Source organism: Puma concolor, chromosome D1 (assembly GCF_028749965.1).
Source record: "Puma concolor isolate L17-30 chromosome D1, mPumCon1.1.hap2, whole genome shotgun sequence".
NCBI classification, from domain to species: domain Eukaryota; kingdom Metazoa; phylum Chordata; class Mammalia; order Carnivora; family Felidae; genus Puma; species Puma concolor.
In genome coordinates this window covers 58,341,006-58,358,558 of record NC_141676.1, presented here as the reverse complement: position 1 = coordinate 58,358,558, position 17,553 = coordinate 58,341,006, and the positions used below count along the sequence as shown (strand labels likewise).

Here is a 17,553-nt window from a genome sequence, read left to right as displayed (position 1 = left end):
TAATGTATAGTATCATGTCATCTACAAATAGTGAAAATTTTCCTTCTTCTTTAGCAATTTGGATGTGTTTTATTCCTTTTTGTTGTGTACTTGTCATGGCTAGGACTTCCAGTACTATGTTGAATAAAAGTGGTGAGAGTGGACATCCTTGTCTTGTTCCTGACCTTAGGGGAAAAGCTCTCCGTTTTTCCCCCAGTAAGGATGATGTTAGCTGAGGGCTTTCTTTTTTTTTTTTTAAACGTTTATTTATTTTTGAGACAGAGAGAGACAGAGCATGAACAGGGGAGGGGCAGAGAGAGAGGGAGACACAGAATCTGAAACAGGCTCCAGGCTCTGAGCTGTCAGCACAGAGCCGGACGCAGGGCTCGAACTCACAGACCACAAGATCATGACCTGAGCCGAAGTCAGACGCTTAACCGACCAAGCCACCCAGGCGCCCCAGCTGAGGGCTTTTCTAAGTGACCTTTATTATGTTGAATTATGTTCCTTGTAAACGTACTTTGTTGAGGGTTTATCATGAATGGATGTTGTACTTTATCACATGGTTTTTTCTGCACCTATTGATAGGATCATATGGTTCTTAGCCTTTCTGTTACTGATATGATGTATCACATTGATTGATTTGCAGATATTGAACCACCCTTTAAAACCAGGAATAAATCCCACTTGATGGTGGTGAATGATTTTTTCTAATGTACTCTTGGATTGTTTGCTAGAATTTTTGAAGATTTTTGTATCTGTATTCATCAGGGATATTGGCCTGTAGTTTTCTTTTTATTGTGGTGCCTTTATCAGGTTTCGGTATCAGGGTAATGCTGGCCTCACAGAATAAATTTGGAAGTTTTCCTACCTCTTCTATTTTTTGGATTAGTTTGAGAAGAATATTATTAACTCTTCATTAAATGTTTGGTAGAATTCACCTGGAAGCCATCTGGTCCTGGACTTTGGTTTGTTGGGAGTTTTTTGATTACTGATTCAGTTTCTTCACTGGTTATCAGTCTCTTCATATTTTCTATTTCTTTCTCAGTTTTGGTCATTTATATGTTTCTAAGAATATATCCATTTCTAGGTTATCTAATTTGTTGATATATAGTTTTTCATGATATTCTCAAAATTGTATTTCTGTGGTGTTAGTTGTTATTATCTCTTCTCTCATTTGTGATTTTATTTATTTGAGTTCCCTTTTTTTTTCTTGATCAGTTTGGCTAGAGGTTTATCAATTTTGTTGATTTTTTTCAAAGAACTAGCCCCTGGTTTCATTGTTCTTTCTCTCTTTTTTTTTTTTTTTTTTTTTTGGTTTTAGTATCATTTATTTCTCTTCTAATCTTTGTTATTTCCTTTTACTGATTTTAGATTTTCTTTATTGTTATTTTTCTAGCTCCTTTAGGTGTGAGGGTAAGTTGTTTATTTGAGATTGTTTTCTTACTTCATGAGGTAGCCCTCATTTGCTATAAACTTCCCTCTTAGAACTGCTTTTGCTGCATCCCAAGATTTCAGACCATTGTATTTTCATTTTCATTTGTTTCCGTGTACTTTTTTATTTCTTCTTTTATTTTCTAGTTAAACCCTTCATTGTTTATTAATACTTCACGTTGTTTAACCTGCATATATTTGTACTCTTTGTAGATTTTTTTCTTGTGGTTGACTTCTAGTTTCATAAGTTGTGGTCAGAAAAGATGCATAGTATGACTTCCATCTTCTTGAATTTGTTGAGGCTTGTTTTGTGGGTTAATATGTGATCTGTTCTGGAGAATGTTCTGTGTGTACTTGAAAAGAATGTGTGTTCTGCTGTTTTAGGATGGAATGTTCTGAATATATCTGTTAAATCCATCTGTTCCAGTGGGTCATTCAAAGCCACTGTTTCCTTATTGATTTTCTGTTTAGATAATCTATCCCTTGATGTAAGTAAGGTGTTAAAGTCTGCTAGTATTATTGTATTATTACCGATTGTTTCCTTTATGTCTGGTATTAACTGTTTTATGTATTTGGATCCATAAATATTTTTTAATGTTTATTTATTTATTTTGAGAGGGAGGGTAAGAAAGCACACATGAGCAAGGGAGGGGCAGAGAGAGAGAGAAGGAGAGACAGACTCCCAAGCAGACTCCACGCTTAGCGTGGAGCCTGACACAGGGCTCAATCTCAACAAACTGTGAGATCATGACCTGAGCCTAAATGAAGAGTTGGGTGCTTAACCAACCTAGCCATCCAGGTGCCTCTGGGTGCATAAATATTTATACTTGTTATATCTTCTTGTTGGATTGTCCCCTTTATTATTATATGGTGTCCTTCGTTGTCTCTTGTTACAGTTTGTTTTAAAGTCTATTTTGTCTCATATAAGTATTGCTACTCTGGCTTTCTTTTGATATCCATTTGCCTTATAGATGTTTCTCCATCCCCTCACTCCATCACCTCAATCTGCAGGTGTCTTTAGGTTTAATGTGAGTCTCTTGTAGGCAGTATATAGATGAGTCTTGTTTTTTTATCTATCCTATTACCCTGTGTATTTTGATTGGAATGTTTAGTCTATTTACATTGAAAACAATTATGATAGATGTGTATTTATTGTCATTTTATTATTTGTTTTATGATTGTTTCTGAAGATTTCCTCTGATCCTATCTTTGTCTCATGGTTGATGATTTTCCTTAATGATATATTTGGGTTTCTTTCTGTTTATTCTTTGCATATTTATTAGTGGTTTTTGATATATGGTTACCATTAGGTTTTCATATCACCTCTTCTGCATATAGCAGTCTATCTTAAGTTGATGGTCATTTAAGTTTGAACCCATTGTTGACTCCTCTCTTCTGCACATTTTAGGTATATGTTGTTATATTTTATATCCTTTTAATTTATGACTTCTTTGACTGATTTTTTACAGAAACATCCATTTTTATGGCTCTTGTGTTTCCTACCTTTATACTGTCACTTTTGGTTTCTTCTTTCCTCAAAGAGTCCCCTTTAATATTTCTTACAGAACTGGTTTAGCGGTTATGAACTCCTTTAGTTTTAGTTTGGGAAACTCTTTATATCTCCTTGTGTTATGAATGATAGCCTTGCTGGATAGAGTATTCTTGGCTGCAGAGTTTTCCCCTCAGCACTTGAATATATTGTGCCACTCCCTCTGGCTTGGAAAGTTTCTGCTGAAAAATCCTGTTAGCCTTATGGGTTTTTCCTTGTAAGTTACTGTCTTCTTTTGTCTTAATGCTTTAAAATTTTTTTCTTTATCACTATATTTTGCCAATTTAATTCCAATATGTCTTGGTGTGAGTTTGCTTATGTTGATTTTGTTGAGAGTTCTCTGTGCCTCCTGGATCTGGATATCTATTTTCTTCCCCAGATTTACAGAAGTTTTCAGCCATTATTTCTTCAAATAAATTTTCTGCCCCCGCCCCCTTTCTCTCTTATTATCCTGGGACTTCTGTAATATGAATGCTACTACATTTGATGGAGTCATTGAGTTCCCTAAGTCTGTTCTCACTCTGTATAATTCTTTTTTCCTCTGTTTTATTCAGTTTTATTTCTTTCCATTATTCTGTCTTCTGGGTCATAAATTTGTTCCTCCACTTCTTGAGCTTCTGCTATGTTCTTTTCTTTGTGTTAAGGAAGGTCTCACTCATGTGTTCCACTCATTTCTCGACTCCAGTGAGTATTTTTATGACTATTACTATATATTCTCTATCAGGAATGTTATTTATATCTGTCTCACTTAGATCTCCAGCCATGGCCTTGTCCTGTTCTTTCATTTGGGATAAATTTCTCTGTCTTCTCATTTTGTCTAAGTCACTATGCCTGTTTCTGTGTGTTGGGAAAGTGAGCCACATCTCCTGTTCTTGAGGGTCATGATCTTGTGAAGAAGAGGTCCTGTAGTGTCCTGTCGAGTGATGTCCAATATAATTTTGCCCAATGTAAGTATTGCTACTCCTGTTCCCCATGGCTTGGCACTTCCAGGAGTGTCTCCAGTATGTGCTGCATGTGCTCTCTTGTTTTTTCCTGGTCACTTTATCCTTCAGGCCACTTGTCTGCAGAGGCTCTCTTTGCCTTTTGTGGGCAGTGTTTGGTCCCTGGCCTGAAGGTGGTGTGCATTTTAACTAGGTGTGCTCTGGTCTATGTGTGAAATGAAACCTGTCACCACTGCCACCCCACAGGAACCCAGCCTCCACAAAACTCCCACGTCGGGAAACACATTGTGAGCAGAGATTTGGGCTAGTCTTCTGGGGCAGGGGGCCTGTGGTGCTGCGACTAAGGCAAGCATGACTGGGAGGGACAGTTGCACCAAAGCAGGGGGAGTGGGGCTTGGTGTAAGCAAGTTAGGTAATGAGTGTCAGCACTGCGTTGGTTCCCTGTGCTTATGCTGAGGGGTGGGGAATGTAAATGACACCAGCCAACTTCTCGTTCCAGAGGCGTCTCTTTGTGAACACTATCTCTCTATCTCTCTGGGACACTCTCTGAAGTGAGCAAATAACTTTCCCACTGTGTGCCCTAGTGTATGTTCCCACACTGTGTTCCCAGGCTGTTTGCCTACCTCCTCTCCAAGAGCAGCCCCAGTGCCCTCTAGGCTCTATCAGAGCCAAGCATGCTGACCTTTCAAACTCCAGGCTTTAAGCCCCACTCATTACAGGAACTCAGGAAATTCAGCCCCTCTTGTCTTCCAAGCCAATTGCTATGGGGATTCATTTCCCCCATAAACTCCCCCGTGCTAATCTATCTCCCTTCCATGTGACCATGGCTCTCCCCCCACCACAACGGCAAGTTTCTTTCCCAAACTATGTCCCCAACGCTACCTACCTTCTTCGATGTGGCCTCTTCTCTCCCTTTAGTTGTGAAGTTTGTTCTACCAGTCTTCAGGTCAATTTCTGGGGTATTTAGGATGATTTGATAGTTATCTAGTTTATTCATGGGACAAAACAAGCCAGAGTCCTCCTACTTGGCTGCCATCTTCCAACCCCTCCATTTCACATTTTTTGTAGCACTTCTTTCAAACTCTTCCAAAACCATTATCTCATTTGATGATTAAACAACTTTGTCTGATGTGTAAGGTTAGCACTAATTTTCCCATTTGTCAGGTAAGGAAACCAAGGCTGAGAGAAATTAATGGCTAACCTAGACTGAACTACTAGTTTTGAGATGAGCCTAGGAGAGAACTCAGGTCTTCCAACTCCTAGCCTTTGTTCTTCCATCTGATCACATTGTCTTTCAGTAATCAGATGAAACAAACTCCAGTGCTCTGTGGATATGTTTTCTTTTCTATCTTGGGCCAGGGTGATGGTGGCTCTGAAGTAGGAAGTGGGTATATCTTTTTATTCTTAAAACAATAATTGAAAATCTTATTTTTTTCCATAAGGGATCACAGGATGGTATCCTATCATTTTACCAGAAGATGGGGCCCTGCCTCACTGTTTGGAGCTCATGCAGAAGATTGTGGGTGGCCTAGAACTTTCAGTTTCCTTCACACATCCTGGAGACAGAGAGCGGGTGTTGGAAGCTGCTGAGCTATTGGGCTGGAGCTTTGAGAATAACCTGAAGAATCTTGTCACGATGGATGAAGAGGAGCCAGCCACTGTCACCATATCCACCCCAAGGCTCTGGCTGCCCATCCATTGTGTGCTTCTTGCCGGCCAAAAGCACATTCATAAGAACATACACTGCTACCTCCGCTACAAATTTTATGATCATGAAGCCTTCTGGACCCCTCTCAAGAAGCCTAAAGAATCTACAAACAAAAAGCAGGTCATGGTTACTTTCAAGGCATCCAAAAGAGCAGAAGTCAATAGGGGCCCGTCACTGCTTTGGTATTTCAGGGAAGAGAGGTTAGAGGTCCAAGTGTGGCGGGCTTATGGCAATGACAGTGTGGAGAGGCCCCACCAGACAGACAGTTGGATTGGCTCAGCCTATGTGGACCTGGTCAGACTTGGGGAGAGGTCAGCAAGGACATTAACTCTCAGTGGTAAGTGAGGAACCATCCTCAGCTGTTGTGGTTTGAGTACCTGCTCTATGACAAGCACTATGTGATATACTCCCTAGAATATTGTTCTCAGTCAGTAAGTGTAAAATAAAAATGGGTGAACTTGGGGGACTACCTTAAAAAAAAAATGTATAAGAGCCTATATGATAATCTAGAATGCTCGTTTTTTAAATACTCTGAAAAACATCCCTGCTAATGAGACTAGGATATCCTCCCTGTCTGGTCAGCATATCTTGAAATCATAAAGAAAATCTTCATGGTATTAAACTAGTTCACAAGGCAGAGAGGAAAAAGGTAACATTTTACAAGTGGCATTATGTGCTAGATGCTTTCTTTTCAACTTTTGTTCAGTACTTGATACATATACTTGGCCCTGGGAGTTCAAGATGAATAAGAAATAGTGAGAGAATAGAGTAGTAAATAAACATTTACAGTGAAGAACTATGAAAAGGTATTCTCAGTGGTATTATGGAGCACAGGGATGCAATATCTCTTTGGTTCAAGGATGATACCTCAGTGGAAATGACCCTTGAACTGAGTTTCAAAGGACTTAGGAATAAGCCAAGAAAAGGGGGGGGGGGGAGAGGGAGATAATATTCTGAACAAGAAAATAGCCTGTGAAGGTGCAGAGGCATGAAGCAGTTTGACACCTTTTAGGCATTGTAAGTAATTTGGTACTGCTGGATCATAGGATATATAGGATGGGAGATGATAGGAGACGAAGCTAGAAAAGCAAACAAGAGTACTGTACGTTTTTCTGAGAGCTATGGAAAGCTGTTTCAATGGGGTCTGAATAGAGGAGGGACAGTTTTGCCATTTAGAAAAATAAGTCTAGTAACTATAATGAGCAGACTAGATTCTTTATAAACATGATATTTTTTCTTTGGGACACTCCTTGTAAGGTTAGTTGTTATTTTCTTCACTATACAGCTAAAGAAACTGAGTCACAACCCTATTTTAGCTCTATTAGCCTTGTGCTCTAAACCCTGTTGTTGAACAAGTGGCCCAAGCTAAAGAAGGAGAACTGAGTATCTGGGTGATAATTCCGGATTCTCTGGTTCTCTCTGGACCCAGCAGGTGTAATTCTGGCTCTGCTGAGCACCTCATTAAATGCCATGTGCCCTATTTTCTGGGCAAGCCTAGAGTCACTTCAGGGAGCATGCAGAAAAAGTATTTGAAGTAAGCAAAGCTCACCTGAACTAAAGTTTGTAAAGATAGGCTTTTAACTTCACTGTGCTGAAGAAAGTAGGTCTGGAACACTGAATAAACATTTAGGGATCAAACTCAAGCACAAGTACCTCTTTTTACTGAGTGATACCAAAGGCAGGATTTAACTTTTCAGATTGTCCATTTCTCTCATGCCTCTCCACATCCCTTCAGTCTAAGCTTTTTATCCTCTTGTGAAGGGGCTTTGTACAAGATGTGGCATTTGATGTATTTGTTGGATGAGTCAAGCAGTCCATCCAGTCATTCTTCCAACCGGCCTTCCAAGTAACTGTTAAGTTTCTTGGGGTAAGGATTTGGCTATGTTGTTTTTAGATGACTCCCCTCCTATCACCCTTACTTTCTCCTTGTGATAATGATGATAATTCACACATTGCATCAGAAGAAAAGAGGTTACTTTAAAACAAAAATAAAAAGAACACGGAAAGTTCCATCTTGCTGCTTTCTGTGAATCAAATAGCTCCATTTTCCTGAATTGAAATGAGTCTAATGAAGCAATCTTTGAGATTCTGAAAGAATTCATAGTGCCTTCTGCTTTATAATTAAATCTCATTTTAATATCCAAGAAGTCTATAAGTTCAGATCCCTGGGTTTAAATCTACCACTTTTTGAAAAAGTCACGTTGGTGGGTTACCTAACCCCTCAGATTCTAGCACGTGAAAAACACTCAACAAGTACTAATTCCTCCAATTTTCTTTCTTGCCTCCTTTGCCTCCACCTCCTACTTCACTTCCAAATGATCTTCAGGGCTACTGCCAGAACATATTTAGTTGTTGAAACAGGCTAAATTGAGCACCAGGACAGCTTCCTAAGGAGAAGGCCTAAGGACAAGGGCCAGTAAGGACATGTGGAAGAGAAGACAGGCCACTCCTGCTTTCATAAAAAAATCTTACTTTCAAGAGGCTTCAGAGGTCATCTAAGTCTGCTCGCCCCCAGCACCTAAATCTGTTCCACAACAGCTCTTCCTGGTAGTCATTTGGCTGTGACTTCAAATCCAAGCTCTCACTACTTTCCATTAATGGAGATAGTGTGTGTGCTGGGAAGAAAGGAAGGAATACTAGGTTCATACTTTCTTTTACAGACTGGTTTGTTGGGGCATGTAGGCCTGTCAAAGGAGAGAGGACCACAAGCACTCTCAGTCATCTCCTCCAAGGTTAGAGGGTGTTCTTGGTTCCTGCTTGTTTGGGCTTATTCTCCTCCATCCTCTTGCAGGTGTGTATCCTCTGTTTGGACGAAATGCTTCCAACCTCTCAGGAGCTGCCTTGCGAGTTCACGTGGTTCTTTCCTCTCCTTCCCCACACCCTGGGCCTGCTCATGAACTGGATTCTGTGGACTGCAGCAGCCATAGTGAGTCTGAGCAGTTCCCCAGAAGGCATGATGAGATCCAGCACTCTCCATCACCTGACCACCAGAAGTCTCCTGCCTCCACCCAGGTCCCCTGCAACACCACCACAGGGGAAGTCTGCCCAGCCCAGGAGGGCCCAGATGAGTTGGATGGAACTTTTGCAGTTAGTATCCTGGTAGAAAGAGCAATGCATTTGAGCTTAAAAGGTATGCCCTACTTACTTTTCCAGGAACATCTATCTGACACCTCAGGCCATGGTCCTATCTTCACAAATCTTTCAAATCATGACAGAATCTGTAATAACTGTTAACCATCTTAATCAATAATTTTGATATTTCTCAAGCCTACAGGTTTAAGCAACATGAGAGCCTTTCTGAACTTAAGTGGACCTTGCCAGTTTTATTAATTTTGCATATCATTAATTCCCCAGTCCAGAAACCTGTCAGCTTAGATACTTCTCTTTCCCTTATCCACCATGAAATCATCAAATCCATTAAATTGTTGTATTATCCCTTAAATTTCTCTTAGGACTCTTTTTTTCTTTCCATTGCTACCAACTCAGGTCCTCTTCATTATGCACTTGGGGCCAAGAGTTCTTAACACTGCATGGCTAAACCCCCCAAAGGCTCCAAGGATAAAAGTCAGGTTGGTGAACTTGAAAAGGAAAATGAGGGGCGCCTGGGTGGCGCAGTCGGTTAAGCGTCCGACTTCAGCCAGGTCACGATCTCGCGGTCCGTGAGTTCGAGCCCCGCGTCAGGCTCTGGGCTGATGGCTCGGAACCTGCAGCCTGTTTCCGATTCTGTGTCTCCTTCTCTCTCTGCCCCTCCCCCGTTCATGCTCTGTCTCTCTCTGTCCCAAAAATAAATAAAAAACGTTGAAAAAAAAAAAAGAAAAGGAAAATGATTACATCTGAATTTTATTACCCTCAAACTAAAACTTAACATTTCCTGTGATTGTGAACATAGGCAATAGTTGGCAATAGTCACTTGTAATATTAACAGTACCTGTGATGTTGTCAACAATAGAAATCACCTTGAAATGTTTTATCTCAGGACAAAGTCTTCTCCAAGTACAGTCCTTGCTTTGCTGTATTAGAGATACTGAGATCCCATTTGAATCACAAAACCAGGAAATAATTTTTGCTTTTTTACTGACCCACCAAAGCAGCCTATTTTTGACAAGTATATTATATAAAAACTGAATTAAGGAAAGCACAAAAAACTTTAATTTTTTTAAGAATTGTTTTGTTATTGTTATTGCATTGAAAATAGACTTTAAAATACAGAGGTATGGGGGCGCCTGGGTGGCGCAGTCGGTTAAGCGTCCGACTTCAGCCAGGTCACGATCTCGCGGTCTGTGAGTTCGAGCCCCGCGTCAGGCTCTGGGCTGATGGCTCAGAGCCTGGAGCCTGTTTCCGATTCTGTGTCTCCCTCTCTCTCTGCCCCTCCCCCGTTCATGCTCTGTCTCTCTCTGTCCCAAAAATAAATAAACGTTGAAAAAAAAATAAATAAAATAAAATACAGAGGTATGAGTTACGTTCCATTTTAGGGTGGGGTGCCTATATTGCAAAAAGTGATACAAGTACAAATACAAGACAATACAAATATACTTACAACTTTTCTATTAGATAAGTTCCATTTTTAAAATATGACTTCGGAAGGTAATTTGATGATAATTTATTGAGCATCTCCTTGTATCAAGTTCTATTCTCATTTTTGCACAATAATTATCTCATTTAATCCTTACAACAAGTGCAGTTGTGGTGTGAATAGATTGCAGTACCTACCCATTTTCTAAAGATCAAGAAGTTAAAGTGACATGAGTTACACAGTTAATAAACTCTGGGAAGCCAGGATTTGAGTCCAGCTATGTCTGATCTGAAGCCCATCCTCTTTCCTGTATACCATTCTGCCTGAGATATGGCTGTGTTTGCCAGTTAATCCTGCCTACACTATGTTTACCAGTCACTCTAGTCCAGGGTGGGTATGTATTGCATGCCCAGTGCTATGCTTACATTGCAAGAATGGCAGTTCAATTCAGCAAGTAGTAAATCTCTGCTGGGCCAGTGCCAGGTACAGAGAGGGCAGAGCAGATGACACATAGTTTCTGTCCTCTGAGAGCCGATATCCCCATTAAGAAGACTGGCAACTACACAATTAATGATATATAAAGCAAAATGTTCCGAAGGCCAAAAGAGCTCCAAAATATATAGAATTTAGAAAGTTTAGAGGGGCATCTGGGTGGCTCAGTCAGTTGAATGTCCGAATTTGGTTCAGGTTATGATCTCACAGTTTGTGGGTTCAAGCCTCAGGTTGGGCTTTGTGCTGACAGCTCGGAGCCTGGAGCCTACTTCGGATTCTGTGTCCCTCTCTCTCTACCCCTCCCCTGTTCATGTGTACGTGCATGCTCATTCTCTCTCTCTCGCTCTCTCTCAAAAATAAATAAGTAAAGATTTTTTTAAAAATTAGAGAGTTTAAAAACAGAGAGATGAGATATGTCTGAGAAATCAAGAGAAGTTTTTAGAATGAATAGGATTTCAGAAAGGTGGGGATAAAACTCCAGGTAGATATTTCAACTTAAACAAAGGTATTAAAGTAGGAAAGTGTATATTCTGGGCTTGCTTAGAGAGGGCATGGGGGATAATATCAGCACTTTACCCTCTGACTGGATCCTCTTTTGGCTAGTCATTGCAGGGGAGTTATGGGAATCATGAAGAAATAGATAAGAAAATTGCTGAGCAGTAGCAAGGGCTCCACTAAGACTAACTGACATGATTTTAAAGTGACTGTGGATGACACAATGGTGATTTTCTTCCAGTAGTGTTTGGCTTCCTTTGTGTTCCATCACAACAAACAGCAAGCTATTCCCTGGGCCTTTGTTCACACACCTTTCTCAGCCTGAATTCCTTTCTCCCCTTCCCCAGCTACCAAGTTCCAGCTGGTATCCTGCTCTTCTCCACATTCACCCTGTTCCAGCCATGCTGCCCACCACCCCCCCACCTTTGCTTTTTCTGGAATATAGACAGACTCCTGCCTGGAGGCCTTTGGATCTGATGTTCCTCTGCTTGGTATATTCTTAACTCCTGGTTTGTCTTTATTGAAATAACTTTGTCTCAGAAGGCCTTCCCTGACCACCTATCTAAAATTGTAGCCCCTCCCCAACATTTTCTATCCCTCTTCCCTGCTTTATTTTTTTTTTTTTTAACATTTATTTATTTTTGAGACAGAGAGAGACAGAGCATGAACGGGGGAGGGTCAGAGAGAGAGGGAGACACAGAATCCGAAGCAGGCTCCAGGCTCTGAGCCGTCAGCACAGAGCCCGACACGGGGCTTGAACCCACGAACTGCGAGATCATGACCTGAGCTGAAGTCGGACGCCCAACCGACTGAGCCACCCAGGCGCCCTTTCCCTGCTTTATTTTTGTCTACAGCCTTTAACAGTGTGTTTTGTTTACTTTCTGTCTTTTCTAGAAGAATATAAGTCCTACAGAAACAGGGATTTTTCTTTGTTTTGTTTTATTTATGCTAAATTCCCAACACCTAAAACTGCATCTGACACATAAGCAGCAGTAAATGTTTGTTAAGTGGGGAGGTAGATGAATCTGAGGCCTTGGTCAAATGCCCTCTTCTTAACACCTTCTCTGATTTCCTACTTGGCCTCCCCTGCAGCAAAGTTGCTTATGGGGAATTTAACAGAGGATAAGTCACAGGATTAATATATTTATTCCACTGTGTCCAATACAGGGTATAGGATCATGGCCTCTTACACAGAAAATTTCTGTCACCTCTTCTCCATTCTCAGTGCCACATTGCTTGTTCAGGCTTCAGAAACATGGACTAATGGGATAGCCCTTTTAATGGTTGCTGCTTCCAGTGTTTTCTTTCAGTATCTTTTTCATTCTGCTGTTGAGGTTATATGTCTTGTCAACAAATATGACCTCTCTCAACTTAAAATACTTTGTTGGCTGCGTATCACTTGCACTCTCAGTGACATAGAACACAAAGTGCTGCCCACGTGGCCTAGTCAGTCTTTCCAGCCTCATCTTGCACCATTTCTTACAGTCAACAGTTTGTTTTTTGCCAATGCACCATTCTCTCTTCTACTACCAAGCCTTTGACCATGCTCTCTTCTCTTCCTGGAATGCCTTTTTTTCTCTCCTTTTCTTTTTTTTTTTTTTTTAAATTTTTTTTTTCAACGTTTATTTATTTTGGGGACAGAGAGAGACAGAGCATGAACGGGGGAGGGGCAGAGAGAGAGGGAGACACAGAATCGGAAACAGGCCCCAGGCTCTGAGCCATCAGCCCAGAGCCCGACGCGGGGCTCGAACTCACGGATCGCGAGATCGTGACCTGGCTGAAGTCGGACGCTTAACCGACTGCGCCACCCAGGCGCCCCTTCTCTCCTTTTCAACAAACTTACGCCTCATCCTTCAAGATAGACTAAATGACACCAACACTTTGAAGCCTACTGACCACCTCTCTTAGCACAAAACCTCCCTCTAGATTTCCCAAACGCCCCCATACCACCACCCCCACTCCCACACAGTTGTCTTTCTTCATATTATATATCAGTCTGCGCTGAAGATGTCTATAAATGTGTCTCCCCACTAGCTGTCTGTTCTTTGGGACAGGGACTGTGTGTTTATTTCTGTATCCCAGCACCCTGATCTTCATGATGTAGCTAAGCAAATGTATTAATGTCCTCTTGTTTGTGAATATGATACATAACACCTCCAACATTTTTGGATTTGAATTACAGATCTATAAATCACTTGTTATTTGGCCTCTCTCTGTTTATCCAGGGCAGAGCACTCATCAGGGTGGATATCTGATTTTCAGAGATCTCTGTTGTCTCTTGATTCTACCCTCAGTGACAGACCCATATATTCTTTCCTCCTACAAAGTTTATGTGTCAGTCAGGCACTGTGTTTGGTCCTGAGAAATACAGACCTGCCCACCACCTCTCTGAAATGTGCCTTCCAGATGATGATGTAATAGAGTTCTGTAATGGGAGTCAGAGGACTGGGTTCTGGCCCTAGCTAAGTCATTAACTTGCTTTGTGACTTTGAGCAAATGCATTTCTCTTCTCCTCAGCCATGAAATGTGATGGCCATACACGTTCATGTCTAAGATTCCCTTTAGCTCTTATCATCTAAAAACATAGTGCTGAGGGCAACTCATGCCATACTCTCTGATTCAGCTATAATTTGCCAAGCTTTTGTGAAAATAATTTTGCATGCAAGGCTGCATGCAGAAGGTTCAAAAACAGCCCTGAATTAGCCTCAGTAGAGCTTAAACATAAAGCAGCTTTGAACTTTCTGTGGTCTCCACTGTGGTCCTGGTTCTGAAAATAAAAGACCTTTTTTTTTTTTTTTTTTTTTTTTTTTAATTTGAGAGAGAAAGAGAGTACACATAAGCAGGGGAGAGGGGCAGAGGTGAGGAAGGAGAAAGAAGCCTAAGCAGGCCCACGTTCAGCATGGAGCCCAATGCAGGGCTCACTCCCACAACCCTGGGATCATGACCCGAGCCAAAATCAAGAGTCAGACACTCAACTGACTGAGCCACCCAGGCACCTCTAAAAAAGCTTCTTGAATACTTTTGTTAAAGAAAGCTCTGAGATCCTTTCTTTATGAATCAGCTTCAGTACTCTTCAGATTTGTATTCTTTTACTAGACAAACAGGTTATTGCTGGCCCTGTTTTATAAATAAGGCACTGAGGAACAGAGAGGTAAAATTATTTGGGGTAATCTAAGCTATACTCAGTAGAAACAAAAATTATCTACAGTATCATCAGCCTTTAGAGGCTCTTTTTAACCTACCCAGGCAGGGTTAGGAGCCCCTCTGGGTTCCCACAGCTACCTGTGCTTTTGGTATAGTCTTCCTCTTATTTTGTTTGTGTCTGTTTCCCTCAGATCAGGAATCAAACCTGACCCATGTGGGCACATGTGACAGAGAGGAAGTGTCCGTTAACATTGACTTAATGAAACTGCACTCAGTTTTTGTTAATATACAAATTTGAGCATCGCTTGAGGGGAAGGTTTCCATGCATTCATTCCAGGCCAGAGAGAGAGCTCTTAACCAAATAGAGCTAATTAGAACTATTGCAATGACAAAACCCTGGAGTAGGAGCCCTGAAACCTGGCTGGGTCTTCCAAATCCTAGTTAACCAGGTTCGTGATGAGCAAGCCACTTTACCTCTCTGTTCCCTGGTTGCCTTATTTGTGAAATAGGGATAGAGGCACCTATCTTGTGGGATTTTCAAGTATGTTATGAGCATAAGTTTCATATATAAGAAAGATTTGTAAGCTCTAAGGTGTTACCCGAATATAAGGGGTTAATCTCTGTGAAACGATTATATCTTTCTTGATGCATATATTTACATAAAACACAGGAAATCTAGGGAAAACGGTAAAACTGGTTCATCTCAAGTCCCCTTAACTGCTCTTGATGTGTGTCCCAACCTGGGGGAGGTATAGTGGCTTTCTTCTAGGCTGCCTCCAAAAAAGTGTTTCAGAACTTGACCTTTTCCAGATATGTAAACAGGCCCACCTGAATTTCTACCCACAAGGGAAAGCCAGGGAAACCTGATAGACCTGCTTTCTCAAGTAATTTGTCACCTGCTGTTTGGCTGAAAGGAGTATTTCTATTCAAGATTGAGTAAGAAACAGTTTTCTTCCAAAATCAAAGCAGTGGTTTTATTTCGAGGCCTTTAGCAGATAAACCATCTTCAAAACTAACAGACGTTTAAAAGGGATGGGGTGGGGTGGGTGGTATGAGAGCGTTCTGAGCAGTACTAGTAGACATTTGGAATCATAAGTTTATTGCAAGAAGTGTTTTGGGAGTACATGTTCCAGGTGAGGAAACTGATACCCAGAGAGCCAGAATGAAGTGCTCATGTCATGGTAAATTAGTGGCAGAGTACACAGGAACCTAGGGTCCTGCCTCTCAGAACCATAACTGGCCCTCTCTGCTGATCTCTCAGAGCTTTCCGGAGCAGATGTTGTTGTCCTCTGCTGGTGTGTGCATGCTGCAAGCAGATAAGGCAGCTTCTCTCTCCAACCCTGGCAAGTGTCTGTAGACAGAGGTAGAGGTGAGACTGCAAACCTTTAATAAGGGCCTTGGGTCCTCTCCATGCATTCAGGGAACTCTGAGTTTAGTGAGGAAAACCCAGACACAGATTATCACAGGATTTTGTGGGAACTGCCAACATAGAGGCAGATTATCTCTCCCTCACTGTGAGGATTTATGACATTTTATTGGAAGAAATCAATTGAAAAGCTTGAGACTTTCTAAGGAAAGTGGGAGAAAGAGCAGCTGTGTCAGGGAGTGTTCAGTTGTAGGAAACAGAACGCACTGAAGCCATTTTATATCTTGGATGCTGGGAGGCCCTGTGGTAGTAGTGATAATGTGAGTTTTTTGTTCCTCTGGGTTGCTTAAGTTATGTTTAAGACACACTTCTTCTTCTTTTTTCTTTCCTTCATCTGTAATCCTAAGATTCATAGCAGAGATTCAGAGCTGAAAGTGATCTTGTGGAATACATAGACTCTATATTATACAGAGTCTCAATTACTCAGCACTGTCCAAAAGAACTCTGTACTGTGATGGAGATGTTCTGTATCTTTATTGTCCAGTATGGTGGCCAGTAGCCACATGTGGCAATTGAGCACTTGAAATGTGGCCAGTGCAACTGAGAAACTGAATTTTTCATCTATATTTTCATGAATTTAATTTAAAGTTAAATAGCCACTTGTGGCTAGTGGTTATCTTGTTAGTTCATTTATAGACTATCTAGTATCACCAACTATCTTCATTTTTGTTGTTTTTTTCCTCATAAATAAATTAAAAATTTTAATGTTACATTTTCTAACTTAAATTGTGTCCTCCACAAACAACTGTATTTCTTTGAATAGCAGTTTAGGTAACTAGGTTTAGGCAGCCTATTGAGATCTTATATGAAAAGTCTGCTCTCTACGTATCACAACTGTAAGGTTGACTTTGTAATGAATGTAATTCAGGACATTCATCCTCCTTGTGTGGACCTCACATTCCCCTACCAACATTTGTCAGCTTCTGTAAAACAGAGAATCATCTTTTGGGTAAACTGAGATGACTGAAGAAAAAATTCTGCTGTAGGTCCTCATAAGGGCTGGAACACAGCCTGGCAAAATGTGAAAAATACACACTGTCATTTCTGTGTTTGGATTTTGAATGTAAATGAAGGGCCTTAAAGCCTTCACCTTGCCTCCTTACAGTCCCCTCATTCAAATTTACCCTTATATGCTGTTATTCTCCTAGGAAGGAAGAAAAGAAAACCATTTTACTTTGTCTTAAGAGAGAATAAATGACTGAGTGTCCCACACTGGAGACCTGATCTTGTAAGAATTAACACCAGCACAGTACTCAATGTTTTACATTTCTTAACTCTAGTAGAGGCAATGAAGAAAATGGCTGAGAGCTTGGACTCTGGAGCCAGAATATTTGAATTTGACTCTCAGTTCTATTATTTAATAAACATGTGACCACTTAAAATGTTTACTTTCTATGTACCCCAGTTTTTTTATCTATATAATGGGAATAATAGGGGCGCCTGGGTGGCGCAGTCGGTTAAGCGTCCGACTTCAGCCAGGTCACGATCTCGCGGTCCGTGAGTTCGAGCCCCGCGTCGGGCTCTGGGCTGATGGCTCAGAGCCTGGAGCCTGTTTCCGATTCTGTGTCTCCCTCTCTCTCTGCCCCTCCCCCGTTCATGCTCTGTCTCTCTCTATCCCAAAAATAAATAAACGTTGAAAAAAAAAAAAATTTTTTTAATGGGAATAATAATAAAACCTATGTGTGAGGTTATAAAGTCTAAATGAGCTAATACATGTATAGTAATTAGAAAGTACCAGGCACATAGTAAGTAGTGTATAAGTTACCTAATATTAGTTTTAATCCTTGTAACAACTTAGGAGGTATAAGTATCATATGCCCCATTTGAGGAAGCTATAGCCTAGATCAGCCTTGCTCAAAGTCACACAGAATG

General features: G+C 41.0%; 1 protein-coding gene across 11 annotated transcripts in view; it reads left to right on the top strand.

Annotated features, from left to right (window-relative positions):
- The window catches only part of C2CD3 (C2 domain containing 3 centriole elongation regulator), a 146,983-nt gene that overhangs the window by 79,275 nt on the left and 50,155 nt on the right, over window positions 1-17,553 (top strand). For 10 of the 11 annotated variants that reach the window (XM_086678279.1, XM_086678277.1, XM_086678275.1 and 7 more), the window contains 2 exons: window positions 5,346-5,948; window positions 8,403-8,741. In XM_086678279.1, coding sequence (XP_086534405.1) covers window positions 5,346-5,948; window positions 8,403-8,741 — 942 coding nt within the window. The remainder of the gene's footprint in view (window positions 1-5,345; window positions 5,949-8,402; window positions 8,742-17,553) is intronic. The other variant, XM_086678282.1, reaches the window with a different exon arrangement.